This window comes from Melitaea cinxia, chromosome 9 (assembly GCF_905220565.1).
Source record: "Melitaea cinxia chromosome 9, ilMelCinx1.1, whole genome shotgun sequence".
NCBI classification, from domain to species: Eukaryota; Metazoa; Arthropoda; class Insecta; order Lepidoptera; family Nymphalidae; genus Melitaea; species Melitaea cinxia.
This window is the reverse complement of record NC_059402.1, coordinates 5,143,336-5,160,726: the sequence shown is the minus strand read 5'-3', so window position 1 is coordinate 5,160,726 and position 17,391 is coordinate 5,143,336. Positions and strand designations below refer to the sequence as shown.

Below are 17,391 nucleotides of genomic sequence, written 5' to 3'. Positions count from 1 at the left end.
TAGCTTAATTGGCTAGAACGCCGACACGGTCAGTCGGAGACGTGGGTTCGATCCCCGCTGGAGCGGTCAATTTTTGATATGATATTCAAAAATCAAGAACAATACTCTGTATTGTATAGTTTCAGTCAAATATATTTTTTATATAAATAAGGAAATTAACCAGTTATACTTATATCTTTATACGAAAAATGTTGACTGATTTAATAATAAAATGTTTTTAATCTACTCGACTAGGAATTAACTTTTGTGAACTCATTGAATTGTTGCGATAAAGTTGTATCACACAAAATTAATTTGCCTAATAATGTAAGTTAACATCTGAAGATGACACATTTTTATTAGCAAGTGATATTGTAGTGTTAAATAATGAAAGCAATAATGTTGATATTAATCATTACTATAATTTCTAAATAATTTATTAAAAATTGTTAGAGCACATAAAAAAGGGCACATGATTGTTAAATTTTTCTTATATTTTATTTTGCGTAAGTTTCTGAAAGAAGAACTAGTGGCCAAAAAATTACATCCATTACACAGCACTTTTAATTTTAAAACAAACAGACTATATTTGTTAAATCTATATTACTTGATTATTAATAAAAACATCTATAATTATTAGGTTAAAACTAAACCGCTCCCTATCAATTGTTGAGACTACATAATGCTCATACAAAAAGCCAAAATAAAATAAATCCTATTATTTCTTGTCATACGTAATAACGTAATTTTTGTCATATCAATTCGGCTTGTAATTATTTTATATGTATATTTATGACATTATGTCATCTTAAATAAGTAACAGAGTTTAAGTTATAACTTAGTTGACTATAGCCTATTGTTTTAAAGTTTTGTGTCAAGATTACTCATAATAATAAAATAAACACATCAATATAGTGGTCAAGTAATAGATAATTACTTCCCTAATTGCATCTATCTCAGATTGCTGACTTGTATTTTTTAAAAAAACGTAGCTGAATTTAGATTATTATTTTTAATATAATTAATAGTCCCAAATTTATAATTCTTTTATATTTTGCATTGTATAAACAGAAATTGATTACTCATTTTTGTATACATACACACATTTTTGTATAATTATATATTTCTCTAATTTTTTTTTTAATTGAGTATTATGTACAAATTGGAAATTACGTCCCACAGGTTGTGTCTTTAATCTTGAGACTGTTGTAATGTGTATTAAATTATACAGTTGTTTAATAAAAAATAACATCCCTGTTATATTTTGTTTTATTGTTTTTCATTAAATACGAACATATAAAACATTAATGAATAAAACTGACACACTACAGCTGATGAGTATAATTTCAACAGATTGTAATATTACTTATTACAATCTTTTAAATTCGTGTCTGTTTCTGTTCTGTGTTGTCCAAATTGTTAACCATCCAAACGAAATGAAACGAATCAACCAATTGGTAAGAAGCTAAATTTAAAAAAATAATTACAGAAATTGGAATAGAAATATTTTGAACAAAGAGATAATGATAAAACAATATACAGATACTTTTACAGACACTAAAAATTGTTTCGTCATTACATACACGTTGAATAATAATGTTTGTAGTAGATACCGAAAGTACTGTAGTTTTTTCGCTTTAACAAAATATTGACTCATCACTGTCAGCTTGGCTAAATAAATCGTTGTAAATTAGATTTAAAACGCCTGTCTGAGTGGCTTTTTTTATGCGACTAGCCACTACAGGTCGGCAACAAGCGTATGGCCCGATGGTACCTGATGGTAAGTACCGTAGCCCCTACCAACGTACCCTACTATAAATTTCAAATAATAATTGTGTTTGCTCGCAAACGAAAGAAAAACCGACTTCAATTATATCGAAGAGTAATACAACGTAGATCGACGAAAAAATAGTCAAGTAACAACGCGTTATCAGAGATTACTCAAAAAGTAGTTATCAGATCTTGATAAAATTTATATGTGACCACATGATGTTTACATCAGCTTTCGATTAAATTAAAAATTATCAAAATCGATACACCCAGTAAAAAGTTATTGCGGATTTTCGAGAGTTTCCCTCGATTTCTCTGGGATCCCATCATCAGATCCTGATTTCCTTATCATGATACCAAACTAGGGATATCCCCTTTCCAACAAAAAAAGAATTATCAAAATCGGTACATCCAGTAGAAAGTTATGTGGTATAATACAACGTAGGTCGACGAAAAAAGCGTCAAGTAAAAACGCATTATTAGATATAACTTCTCTTTCTATTAGGTAAGCTCAATCTCTACTCTGTTTTAAAAAATATCTAAAGGCTCATTTTTTGTCCCTAAATAACTGTTAAATATCATCTTCGCAATATATTATGTAGTATTTGTGTATGTAGTATATATGGTGTATGTATGAAGTAATGTATATGTAGTGTTTATATAAATGTATAATTATGTGTATATATATATATATATATATATATATGTATTATATGTGTATATATATGTATTATATGTAGTATATTTACTTATTTTTATATCATATAGCTTGTAAACTCCATGCCAATTCTATATCAACTATTTGTACACTTCCCTACCGCTTCTCATTTTATATGCCCTGTCCTATACCTGGTTGTCTGGAAGAAATCGCTCTTAGCGATAAGACCGCCTTTGTACATCTTTCTTCGTATGTATCCCTTTTTGTAACATTTCTTTGTAGTGTACAATAAAGAGTATTTATTATTATTATTATTATAACTCGAAAAGTAGTTGTTAGATCTCAAATAAATTTAAATGGGACCAATTAACACACACCACCTTTCGATTAAAAAAATTTGTCGAAATCAGTCCACCCGGTCAAAAGTTCTGATGTAACATACATTAAAAAAAATACAGTCGAATTGAGAACCTCCTCCTTTTTTGGAAGTTGGTTAAAAAACAATGATTTGTATGGTAAGTTATTGTAAACTATTGTGTGTTTGAATTCCAAAAATTTAATACAATTTTTATCTGGGCTATTTGGATTCCAGATAGATCGAAAATTTTGGAATCCGTGTTTCAAACTCACAATAGTTTACAATCAATCCAATACAAATCCTCGTTTTTTATTTGGAATTTTCAGCAGACGACTGCGACAGCAGATGCATCACAAGCGCTTTATCGACCCTGCCACCGTTCCTCCCCAGGAGCTCTGGTCAGCTTACTTACCACAGGAACATAACACTACTTGTAGAGTACTATTATTTACCTGTAATCTTTTGTATGATTTAGGCGAGCTGCACCAAATATTGAGTAGAATATACCCTGCTATGCACTACTTCAATAGCTTATTACTTCAACTCTAGGGCGGATCCACCGTTGTGGGTACGAACAGCATGCCCGACCAACCTTTAGCTAAAACATATTTTCCCTTGACTCTATTCCTTTTAACTATTTTATGGAATTATGGAATAATGGAAAATGGCCTAAAAAATCCGCTGAAAAATTTCATGAGAAATAATGGATTGTTTATTAATCCTGGTGGAAATATTTGTTGAAGATTTATTCAGGTAAGTCCGAAATTTCAGAGAATATATGACTTTTTCAGAATTTTACAGAGTCATAAGGACTTATTTTTTTTAATTCTTATGCAGAGTTATAATAGTTTTTATGATTTTCTTCAAACAAATATTTCCACCACGGAGCAAATCCCTAATACATATACTACTTTTATCACTATCCCTTAAAGGACAGCAAATTAAAATAGCCCGGGGCGCTGAATCTTAAAATACGCCAGTGCCCACAACCTTACATCAAGTCTGACTTTCCCCAATGATTATTTCCATACCTAAGTCCACTACGTGTGCTCCGACTAGCACTTCGACGTTTTTAGGTGGATATGACCAGAACTTTTTTTTAAAGGACTAGATCCGCGCCTACTTTAAATGGTCAATTTAAATAAGATGAAGATAACTTATCATTTACGTCGACAGGGATTATACAGATTCTTTAAAACCTGTTGTCACTGGCAAGAAGTAAAATTTATCCTCTATAATCATCTTTACAATATAATGAAGCAAGTCTTACCACAAATGACATTGGCACATTTGATAATAATGCAACTTAGTAGTTTTTGAAGAATAGTTGTTTATAATTTGTACAAATTGAATATAGCATAACAAGTTTAATATCTGTAACTAAAAAGTTACAACAATAGTAGATACTTAAAACCACATTATTTAAAAGGGAATATTTTAAATTCTGTATCCTTTGGGATATACGTGTTACTTCTGTGGTCTGTTGTATTATAGAATAAAATATCATATAAATTAGACAAAGGAACTTTTTATTTTCAGAAATCAAAGGTAAGTCAGTAAGCAAGTTCATAAAACAGCCCTTCTGTAGTTAAAAATATTTAAAACATATTATGTAACAGTTCACATATATGATCATTTCTTAACGTTCTTTATTCATAATACTTACTTTCTATTACATATTGAATTATTTTTTTAGTTTCGATACAATATTAAGAAATGGGCCTAATACAGTCAGTGTTTTGTTCCATGATTTTCTGTGTGGAGAGGTAATCTTTCTTCTTTTAAACTACCTCTTATTTATTTTAACTACCTATCATTGTTAAACACGACAGCACAATTAAATAATTATGTGTTACAATAAAATGCACTAATTGTCTATTAATTTTTAAGTATACTTTTTCTTGATACAGAGTACTAACATGGACGTGTTGCGCTTTCGTTCTGATGCTGCTGATGTTCGGCGTCATTGTTTTAATGGTGTATGGTATATCAGTGGGTTACCACTATGCTCAAAAAGAACTGGCTTCTTTTGCAAGTAAAAATAAGTATATCCTTCCTTCTGAAATTTTAATCTTAATTTAACCCTACGTCCAACTATTAAGAAGAAAGTAACTTGTATTGCTGTAGCGTATAATAAGTTTTTAAGTGTTTTATTTTTAATTTAAAGATTTATTTTATAAAGAATTAGCTTCTGCGCGCGATTTCGCCCGCGTGGAACAGAGGCGCGCGCAATATTTGATCATTATTTTGCTGCGATGTTATTTTAAAACTACGATATCTCCTGAGATACTCATTGAAATCGAATTATGTAAAAGGCTATTTTGTTTTATATTAAATACTTTAATGAATAACGTATTTATTTAGATAAGGATTAATGTCATGTTTATAAAAACATCTTCGATAATTGTGTTTGCAGACAAACGAAAAAAAACCGACTTCAATTACATCGACAAGTAATACACCGTAGATCGACGAAAAAATAGTCAAGTAACTACGCGTTATCAAAGATTACTCAAAAAGTAGTTATCAGATCTCGATAAAATTTAAATGTGACCACATGATGAACATCGGCTTTTCATTAAATTAAAAATTATCAAAATCGAAACACCCAGTAAAAAGTTATTGCGGATTTTCGAGAGTTTCCCTCGATTTCTCTGGGATACCATCATCAGATCCTCGGATCCATCCGTCGGTTTCCTTATCATGGTACTAAACTAGAGATATCCCCTTTCTACCAAAAAAAGAATTATCCAAATCGGTATATCCAGTAGAAAGTTATGCGGTATAATACAACGTAGGTCGACGAAAAAAGCGTCAAGTAAAAACGCATTATTAGATATAATAAATTTAAATAGGACCAATTGGCACACACCACCTTTCGATTAAAATAAAATTTGTCAAAATCGGTCTACCCGGTCAAAAGTTTATATTTATTTATTTATATTTTTTATATTTATTTATTTATTTATTTATTCCATCATACATCTAACATTACAGGATATTATCCTAATGCGTTAGTGTCGTTGTCATATTAAATACATGTCATATGAAGATACAAATATAAAAATTGACATCACATTCAATTCCATTATTTCATTTAACAAAATAAAACTAAGTTATTATTAAAAATTCACAATACATAGTCAAATTTCATAATCTATATTAATAAAGTTCTGATGTAACATACATAAAAAAAAAAAAAAATACAGTCGAATTGAGAACCTCCTCCTTTTTTGGAAGTCGGTTAAAAATAATGCATTATTTTAGAACAAACTTAGTTTGCATAAAAAAGGTTATTAGTAAGCTAACCTAAAAAGATAGATATATGCTGTAACGGACTTTTTTTTTAGAACTTTTAAAGAGGATCAATTCCGTTATCCATGATGTTTGCGAAACTAACTGTTTTCACAGCGCACGCAGCGGAAGCTCTCGAAAGGAAAAAAGAACCCCCGATTTTGAAACATTCTGCATTGGTGCTCCTCTCATTTTGGTCTTAGCATGATGATATATAGCCTACAACCTTCATCGATAAATAGGCTATCTAACACAAAAAGAATTTTTCAAATCGGACCAGTAGTTTCTGAAATTAGCGCGTTCAAACAAACAAACAAACAAACTTCAGCTTTATAATATTAGTATAGATTAGATTTAAAATCCTTGTTGCTGATATTAAATAGCAATAAATTTAGCATTGTATTCGAAAATATTCACAAAATATGTTTTGTTTAACTTCCTCCTTTTGATTCCTCCTTCTGTTTAATTTTGTTATTTAAACAATAAAAAATGTATAGTTTGTTGCACAATAATACTACATATTTATATTTTATTTCCTTAGTGTCATCGAGATCAACAACAGAGCCTACTCTTATGCGACGTTCAGGCCAGGAAGGTCGATCAGTTGTGCGACTAGTCGCCGTCAACAAAACGGAAGTGGAACACGCACCGGAACCTATACTTGGTGGGATATAACTTATTACTGTTGCCTTTCAGTTAGTATTTTATTTTAGGAAGGGAAGATGAGGAAGAAAATAAGGGATACATATTTTATATGAGCTTATTACAAATGTAACAAACACAATCGTACATAACTTACTGATTGGCAAAATAATAATAGAATCTGTATTATGAATATCCAATCATTTCTATTTTTATATTATTACTAGCTGACCCGGCGAACTTCGTATCGCCTAACACAAACTTTATCGTATGGTATTAAAGTTCAAATTGACTTTTAAGTATTATCACAAATCTTTTGTATGGGAGTATAGAAAAGTGTTGTTTTTAGACTTTTTCAGGAATTTTTTTTTTGGAATTTTTCTCTCCGTAAGAACCATCCTCGTACTTCAAGGAATATTTTAAAAAAAAATTTAGCGAAATCGGTCCAACCGTTCTCGAGTTTTGCGCTTAGCAACACATTCAGCGACTCATTTTTATATTATAGATTTAGTTTATATAGCGTGATATTAATACATGTATAACATAGTACTCTTGTTACTTTCTTATTTAAAAAAATGGAAATGTAATCTACTTATTAACATTTTTAAGCAGTAATTAATTTTCCTCTAATTTCCCCAGAGGTTTATCAAACAAAGAGACCTGGAGAAAACGTTTACTTAGAGACATCTGAAACTCCTTATGTAGTTCTTGAAACAGAAAGGTACTTACTACTTATAATAAACGCTTAAATAATAATAAATGCTTTACACTCAACGGCCCCCAGTAGAATTTTCTGCTGTGTTGGGGGTCCGAAAACACACACAATACACAAGTACAAACGCCCAGACCACGACAAACATCTATATAGCCAATACAAATTTCTGTCATGAGGGAATCGAACCAGCGACCACCAGCGAAATAGACAGACCGTTGTGCCAACATAACGCGCGTCGTATATAAAACATTAGTATCTACGTTCATTTTTAAAGAGTTTTAATTTTACTATAGTAACAATTAATATACTCATACTGACATAGACCTAATTTTATTTATTAAAAATTAATCATAGTTTTTTTTTTTTAATATTAGCCCCCCGAAGGAACCAAAACTCTCACAACAGGAACGAGAGTTAGCGCGAACACTAATCGGTAGATTTCGTCGATCAAGAAACAATACTTCTATAAAGACACCATTTTTAAGACCACTAAATGCAACGGAGCCGGCTTTACTAAAAAGCGCGTCTAAACTGCTTCATTTTTAGTATTATTTTTTGTATAATTATTATATTACCGTTTAAATAAACTATTAAAACATTTTATATATTTTATTATCTTCTCAATAGGCGTGACGAAAGATTTTGAAAACCTCTTTCGAAAAGTGGGTACACATTTACTATTTACGATAATTGTTTGCAGGCAAACGAAGGAAAATCGACTTTAATTATATTGAAAAGTAATACAACGTAGGTAGACGAAAAAATAGTCAAGTAAATACGCATTATCAAAGATTACTCTAAAAGTTGTAATCAGATCTCGATGAAATTTAAATGGAACCAAATGATAAACATCGGCTTTCGATTAAATTAAAAATCATTAAAATCGGTAAACCCAGTAAAAAGTTACGCGGATTTTCGAGAATTTCCTTGGATTTCTCTGGGATTTTATCATCAGATCCTGGTTTCCTTATCATGGTACCAAACTAGGGATATCTCCTTTACAACAAAAAAATAATTATCAAAATCGGTTCATAAACGACGGAGTTATCCCCGAACATACATAATATAAATATATATATATATATATATATATATATATATACATACAGGGTGTCCCAAAAAGTAGTGATAAGCGGAATTCCAGAGATAGGGCACCCCTTGGGGTATCCGAATCACCCCTATGTATGTTGAGCGATTTTGCATAGTTTTCGAGTTATGAATTTTTTTATATGTTTTTGAGAATTTTCCACCTTAAAAATTTCTAAAAAAAATAACTGAAGACTTTTTAGAATTTTTGTTTTTGTATCTAAATAGTCATGAGCTGTAGCTTCCCGCTTAAAAGATTCAGCTTCTTAACTTTGATGGAAATTGTGAAAATCTAAGTGTAAAGTGAAAATTTTACGTTTTGAGAACTATGACTTCAATTTTCAACTTAGAATTAAAAATCTTAACAGGTGATTTTATGGTTTCTAATTAAGCTTAAAAACTTCTCCAAAGTCTCAGCTTTCATAATCATAAATAAAAAGTTGTACTTAATGGGGCTACTTTTGCTAAAATTTGCCTTCAAAGACACCAAGGTGGAAAATTCTTAAAATTACCAATTTGAATAAAAAAATTTTTTTTGTTCAATTTATTATTCCTTTAAGGTTAAATAGTTTTGTCGGCGCTCTAGCTGGGTCATACGTATAGGATTCGTGCGGAGGAAAATGATAAATCCGTAGACTGAGTGATATGGTTCCAAAACGATGGTGCTCCATGCCACTTTGCAAGAATAGTCAGACAACATTTAACAGAAAGATTTAGAGACAGATGGATCGGCCGTGGAGGGCCCATTGCATGGCCGCGCGGTCCCCAGACTTGAATCCAATCGATTTCTTTGTCTGGGGATATTATAAAGAAATAGTTTACGCTAAAAACATTAGCAACGTAGTGGAGTTAAGACGAAAATTGAGACAGGCAGAAGAAACAATTAAAAACAAAAGAATAGCATTCGTAAGAGTTAATTAGTCTGTTAACCAACCAAAAGATTGTAAGAAAACTAAGATCGAAGATTTATAAATATTTGGAGGTTATTTAGGTTTAATTAATAAAACGAAAAGTAATCTTCTTAAAATTATTTATTATAAAAAGTTTTCAATATGTCGACCTTCGTGCTCGATACATGTTCTACATCGTCTTAAAAAGTTTTCTTTGAGTCTTATATATATACTCTATATAATATACTCTGTTTAAATGCTATAAAGTTGCGTTTCAATAATCATTCTCAATGGCAAGCGTAGCCCGTAAGAATAATAATAAGACCTGAGCGCCACTGTGTACTACCTACTGCACTCAGGTCTCCAGTTAACTCTTGTGGGTTATCAAAATCAAAAACAGCTTTATTCAATGTTCAGAAATACAAAATATATGAATTTTATGTCAAATAATAATTCTATTTCATGCTCCTTGCCACCTATGCCCTGTATATTTTGATGAATTATATTTATAATAATAATAATAATAATAATAATTTTATTTCAGACAAAGTCCATACAATCAAACAGCATTATACAAACATAATTAATGAAGAAACAAAAGAAAACAAAAATAAACATAGGAAAATAATAACATAGGATATTTATATCAAATTACACACACATATATAATATTATTTATGTGACAGGGCTTAGGTTTTGTCTGTTTAGTTAGTTTAAATTTGCATTTTTTATATCAATAGAGATATTATTTAAATTAGAATTTGTTTTACAATTATTATAATTAAATAAATGATTTATATTATATGTTAATGAGTCTGCTATTTGCTTTTTACATTTTAATGACAAGTACATTACATTATTTGTTAATTTAAATCTAGAGTTGAATTTACATTAAATTATATTGATTGATGTTGAATTTATATTAAATTTAGAGTTGAATTAGAGGTTACTATGCCAACGAGTCAGGTTATAAAAATATAAATTCAATGTGTATATGTAACTAGCTGACCCGGCGAACTACGTATCGCCTAACAGTCGATTCTTTAATTTTATATTTTTTTTTTTAGAATTTTTCTCTCCGTAAGAACCATCCTCGTACTTCAAGGAATATTTAAAAAAAGAATTAGCGAAATCGGTCCAACCGTTCTCGAGTTTTGCGCATAGCAACACATTCAGCGACTCATTTTTATATTATAGATTAATCTGTTCATCTGTCAATGCATATGTATTATAGTAAAAGTCTCGTTTAGAATTAATTTTTAATGTCCACTAATATAGCCCGCAATAATTAATTTAATTTGAAGTTATAGTGGTTTTTAAGTTGGCGAAAAAATGGGGGCATTATAAAATAATTTATTCTCAAAGTGGGCAGTAGACAAAATAAGTTTGGGAACTCCTGCACTAGTGTTTAAACAAAAAGACTTAGAACGTAACTGTTTTTGAGACGTTTCGTAATAATTAGAAATTGCATGCTACTATAAAGTAAGCGCGAAAAGAATACTGCCAATATATTCTATCATATTATTTAACGCGCCAAAAAATGTACGTATATTTTAAAAACACTTTATGTAATTAGTAATTCTTTTATAGTTTCTTACAGTTTCGCACCAAGTTACATTCTAGAGTATTTATCAAATGTCCAAACGGGCCTCTTATTTTGTGACGACTATAATTGGCTATATTTTAAAACATAAATGCGTGACGTGTGATAGAAAAAGACACAGAATGCTATTCTGTCTTCGTTGCATAGCACCACGGTCTTATGCACTAGGAGATCGCAATGTCATTCATGCCTCTGGCGGTTTTTAACCATTAACCTAATGTACCCCCACCACTGTATATAGTTTCCAGACCTGTGTATTAAGACCGCAGCTGTACTTTGTGTTTCAATCAAAATGGCCGATTGCAGTATTTTAATGTTTTATTTTATTGAAAATCATAATAATCTTATTATTTAAAAAAAACTAAACCAGTATTTTGAATTTTTTAATATGAGTGTTCCCCTAAAATCATTAAACTGACGATTTTTTGATACTGTTGCCATGCCTATTATAACGCCAAACTTTCTTTGGCAATATATATTAAGTGGACATTAAAAAAGTAAAAAATTAATTAATTCAAGAATAGAAAGTTTGAGCTGAAAATGTACTTTATTCTCTTAAAACATATTCGAGTCTCCGCCATGCATAATTGTCAAGTTACAGTAAAATTAGTTAGTGTTGTAATATTTTTTAATGCAGTGTTTTCCTTAGAATTTGAATGTGGTGGATCGTCGACGTCCCTGCGCGCGACCCTATGTGCGAATCCACGTTGGACCGCCTTGTCCACAGAGCGCAACACGTGACCGCTATGAGGTTTCGGAGGACCCGAGCGCAACGCACCCGCCGCCTCAGCAGCTTTTGCTGTAAACAAATTGTAAAATCGTCTTAGAGATTATTATTATTAAAATAATGTATATTTCACCTCTCTGGTGTAATGGTGTGTGTGCGGGCGGTGTCGGCGGCGCCTAAACATCAACGGTCGCGAGTTCGATCCCACTCGTAGTGAATATTTTTGTATACAAATATTTATTTCCGGTCTGATTGTTTGTCCTTCTGGGTCTCCTCACCGTGCCTCGGAGGGCGCGTTAAGCTGTCGGTCCCGGTTGTTATCATGTACACCTGATAGCGATCGTTACTTGTAGTAGTGAATATATACGCCAATCCGCATTGGAGCAGCGTGGTGGATTAATGTCTGATCTTTCTACATGGGAAAAGAGGCATATGCCCAGCAATGGGATATTACAGACTGGCGCGTATATTTCATGTTTAAAAAGTGGAAGCGTTTGGATTAAAAACAAATTTTTCTAATTTAAAAAGTCTATTATCGGTTATGGCATAAGCACGCACAACACTGCGGCTAAAAATAAGCAGGCCACATATATTAATAGGTAAATGTAATAATTTATAGTATACACATCCGCCAACCCGCAGTGGAGCAGCGTGGTAGATTAAGCTCTAATCCTTCTGCTCGGAGAAAAAGGCCTATGCCCAGCAGTGGGATTTTACGGGCTGAATGCGTTATACATACCCATAGATTCCACCGAATTTTGTACAAAACAGTAGTGATATCCTATTCCAACTCCCAAGACCATTACAGTGATTATTGTAATCATTAGGCAACATGTTAACATTGCACAAACTGTGCATAATGATATTCTGTAATAAAAATATTAAACATTGTCTCAATTTAAACACTTACAAAAGTAGGGCTAGGCCTTAAGAGCCATTTCACAATTTTACGTTCTGCAAGTTTAGGTAAATTTGGTCGCATCGCGCGAGTCGTACGAGCCGCGCGATCTTTGTGCTAGTACGTATAGTGTGACAACCAAAAGACCATCGTGATCATTTTCTGATGTATAATAAAAATTATAACTATGGTATAAAATGTTTTTTACATAATTAATTTGTTAAAAATTTCAAGTATGTTATATAACAACAGTCAATAAATTTAAAATAAAATTAATAAAATCAATTTTATGAAACAATTTTTTTAAATTGATTTAGTTTTTTCAGTTTACGAATGAATCTAATATTTACGATATGAATAAAAAAGCATTTAATGACATCGACACCGACAAACATATTAATTAACAAATAACAAGACAAACAGATTGAAATGCCTATTTGTATTGATAGTGTGAGAAAAGAAAATTAAATTATACATTTGTTTACAGAAATTATCATTATATTATTTTACAGTCATTTTCGTAATATGTTTATTTTATTTATATTTTATTAAGAAAGTATCAAATGCGTTTTATCCGCTATAACAACAGGCGCTTGGCGCGTGTGAGCGAAAGAGACGGCTGCGCAGAATTTGGCGTGGACCTTACCTCTAAGAGCGCTAGCGCTCGACTGATTTACCGGGCTTGATGCGTGGCAATATATACTATCTTTTTATTATTTAATATAAAATGCATTAAAAATAATTACATCTTTTAATTATTATTTTTTTTGTATTCCTTAATGATGTAAGTTTACTTTGATGAAGATAGTTCGTTAAAATTTCTTAGTTTTATAAGAGAAATATCGCTTTTAAAATTGTACTTATTTGGAAAATATTCGTAACTTTAAATTTTTTTATCGTTTAATAGAGATACAAATGGAATAAAAATCTATGATAGTGGACAACAAAATTATATTCCACATATTATGATATTTTTTTTAAATGGTTTCAACGTAGAGGTTATTGAAAAGTAGGATTTCAAAGTATACATTGCGACCGTTTACCCAGGGAGGAGGCTGATGAAAAGGTTAATAATTTTATACACATAATATAAATCAAAATTCTGATCGGACTATGGACTACAACAAAGGTTGCTCTATTATATTTCAAGAATATAAATTACATTATTGCATCCAACACTGAGATTAACGACGTCAAAATATTACAATTTCGCGGATTGTTACCGATTTTTGTGAAATGGCTCTTAAATTAAGAACCGTCATTTTGAAGTCAGATAGGTTAGGGTGATTTTTTTTATAACGAAATTATGTCGATAAACGTTCTAATTTGGAAGTTAGATAGGTAAGGGTTATTTTTTTTGTAGCGAAATTATACCGATAAACGGTCAAATTTTGAGCTTAGATAATTCGACGGTTCTTAATCTAAAACCTTACTAAAAGTAGTCTTGCAAAGCATAGAGATACAAATTTATAGTCAATATTTACCTTTCGAGTGCATCTAACACAATAGATACAAATGAACTTAAAGAACAACACACACAACCCATATTGCAAATTTACATCTTTTACTCGAAGTAAGGATTTTTGGTTATTCTTTATTTATTATAAAATCATTATATTACTTAATAATTTGTAAGATTACACAGGTTCATTCTCATGTCACAAATTTGTAAAATATGTCTGTCAGAAATTAACAGTGCTATCAAACCTTTAAGGACTATAGTCTATTAAATGTTTAACGAATTTAAAAATAAAATAAAACTACTGCTAATAGCTAATAGCACACGAAAACACTAGATTCTTCCCCAGTATATAAAATAAGTGCATTACGATTTAATAATCATATTGAAGGAATATGTAGTAAAGGTTTCAAAAATCTGGGATTTATAGTGCGGAATAGTAGCGAGTTCACCAACCCCCAAACTACTATAGCTTTATATAACGCATTCGTTCGCAGTGGGCTCAGAAACGTTTTATGTGGCACCTTACTTTTAAATTGGGCTTAGCTAATGAAATACCGCATTATCGCGATAGATTGAGTCACTTTAATATGAACACTCTCGAAAGTCGAAGATGCTTGCTTGACAACCTGCTTCTGCATAAACTAATTAATGGTGTACATACTGGATTGACCTATTTTGCTTAGTTACAATACATATGTCTGTCGCGGGCGGGAATCAAACTCGCAATCGCCAACGCAACAGCCAGTGCTGTGACAGCTGCGCCAATGCTATGCAAACGAAAAAAAACCGACTTCAATTACATCGACAAGTAATTCAACGTAAGTAGATGAAAAAAAATACAAACGTAAAAATCAATAAAGTTGTGAAAAAAAATTCATTTACCAATATTTTCAACTACGTAGTTGAATTGAGCTATTGAAAATCTATCGATTAGTATCTTTTTTTAACCGACTTCCAAAAAAGGAGGAGGTTCTCAATTCGACTGTATTTTTTTTTTATGTATGTTACATCAGAACTTTTGACCGTGTTGACCGATTTCGACAATTTTTTTTTTTAATCGAAAGGTGGTGTGTGCCAATTGGTTCCATTTAAATTTATTTGAGATCTAACAACTACTTTTCGAGTTATATCTAATAATGCGTTTTTACTTGACGCTTTTTTCGTCGACCTACGTTGTATTGTACCGCATAACTTTCTACTGGATGTACCGATTTTGATAATTCTTTTTTTGTTAGAAAGGAGATATCCCTAGTTTAGTACCATGATAAGCAAACTAGGATCTGATGATGGGATCCCAAAGAAATCGAGGGAAACTCTTGAAAATCCGCAATAACTTTTTACTGCGTGTACCGGTTTTGATAATTCTTTTTTTGTTAGAAAGAAGATATCCCTAGTTTAGTAACATGATAAAGAAACCAGAATCTCATGATGGAATCCCAGAGAAATCGAGGAAAACTCTTGAAAATCCGCAATAACTTTTTACTGGGTATACCGATTTTAATAATTTTTAATTTAATCGAAAGCTGATGTTTGTCATGTGGTCACATATAAATTTTATTGAGATCTGATAACTACTTTTTGAGTAATGTTGGATAACGCGCAGTTACTTGACTATTTTTTCGTCGATATACGTTGTATTACTCGTCGATGTAATTGAAGTCGGTTTTTTTCGTTTGTGAGCAAACACAATTATATTACGAATATCCGCAATTTTTTTACTTCACATCATTGTCTATGCGCATGCGCAGCGCTCACTTGTCTTTGATATAAACGTTAAATTTGTTCGAACTATACATATTTATTTAAAAATTAAGGAAAGTGGAGCTGTTCCAAACTGTACTGGAGCAATTATAAATGCAGCTTGAACAGTTCCTTAAGACTTTGAGCAATTTAAAATATTGTATACATCAAAAGATATAGGAGTTAGTAGTTTAATTGAGCTATTGAAAATCTATCGATTAATATTTTTTTTTTATTACACATATCATTATTTTGCAGGCGGGGTAGGTGTATACGAAGCCCTGGATCGTAGATACATTAACGCCGAGTTGCACAAAACAATTTCATACAATTCTTGCGATTAAATTAGTTTAATCACTACTTAAATTTTAATTTTGTTTCGTGCAACTCGGCGTAAGTGTCATTAATCTGTGCGATTTGTGTAATGTGTAGTAAGCACAGGGCTGCCAGATGTACGATTTAAATCGTACTCATACGATTTTTTTTTGCATTTTTACTCATGTACGATTGCTAGACCAAGATCGTACACAAAATGTACAATTTTTATATTCCAACTAGTTGACCCGGCGAACTTCGTATCGCCTAACAGTGACTTTTAAGTATTATCACAAATCTTTTGTATGGGAGTATAGAAAAGTGTTGTTTTTAGACTTTTTCAGGAAAATTAAATTTTTTTTTTTTTAGCATTTTTCTCTCCGTAAGAACCATCCTCGTACTTCAAGGAACATTTTAAAAAAAGAATTAGCGAAATCGGTCCAACCGTTCTCGTATTTGCGCTTAGCAATACATTTTGCGATTCATTTTTATATATAAGATTACCTGGAAGCATTTCATAATTAAAAAAACGTCATCCACCGGCAAGCATGAATTAAGGAGAACTACCCCAACTACCTAACGCGTGTCTAGATCTTTTACTTGAATGAAGTCTCTTTGAATAATCATATAAGAGCTGTATTTGTTTGCTTTCTAACAAAACTAATATATATATATATATATAATATAGATTTCTAAACATTTTTGAATATCATATCAAAAATTGACCGCTCCAGCGGGATTTTCAATCAATCAATTTTTGATATGATATTCAAAAATGTTTAGAATTCCTAATTGTGGGTAACACAAAAATAAAAATCGTACATATAATATAGATATTTTCTCTATCGGTATTAATTCCGACTTGAAAAAAAACACATTTTGAAATAAAAAACAATTTGAAAATTATAAAACACTGGTTCAATTTGCTTTAAATTTGTTATGTTTTCCCCATTACTGTGCAGATTGTGAACGAGCATTCAGCGAAGTTTATTTAATCAAAACAAAACTTAGAAACAGTTTATCCAATGATACACGTAAGTGCATATTATTAGCTAAGCAATCAAATTAAAAAGAAACTAAAATTTTACGAAGTTTAACCCAACAAATTCTTTTATTAAAAAATATGACCACAGAAAATTTTATATGAGTGTAACAAATAGTTTTATTACATTTATTTTCTAAAACTAAACGAATTTTGATAATTTATAGTAAAAAATTAGTATTTAGTCTTAAAGGGCTGTACGATCTTTTTAT

At 31.0% G+C, this 17,391-nt stretch overlaps 2 protein-coding genes across 2 annotated transcripts; one reads left to right on the top strand and one right to left on the bottom strand.

The window, feature by feature from the left end:
- The first annotated feature begins 4,403 nt into the window (after nt 1–4,403).
- LOC123656498 lies at nt 4,404–8,016 on the top strand. Its single transcript, XM_045592171.1, has 5 exons — nt 4,404–4,531; nt 4,676–4,800; nt 6,601–6,723; nt 7,341–7,422; nt 7,791–8,016. Exons 1-5 carry the CDS (start codon nt 4,482–4,484, stop codon nt 7,960–7,962), a joined length of 552 nt encoding a protein of 183 aa, XP_045448127.1. The 5' UTR covers nt 4,404–4,481; the 3' UTR covers nt 7,963–8,016.
- Nucleotides 8,017–11,523: 3,507 nt separating this feature from the next.
- LOC123656652 lies at nt 11,524–14,328 on the bottom strand. The gene is made up of 3 exons (XM_045592315.1): nt 14,105–14,328; nt 12,462–12,589; nt 11,524–11,794 (listed from the first exon to the last, which is right to left on the bottom strand). The coding sequence occupies exons 1-3, from the start codon at nt 14,164–14,166 to the stop codon at nt 11,586–11,588; spliced, it is 399 nt and encodes a 132-aa protein (XP_045448271.1). The 5' UTR covers nt 14,167–14,328; the 3' UTR covers nt 11,524–11,585.
- Between the last annotated feature and the right edge of the window lie 3,063 nt (nt 14,329–17,391).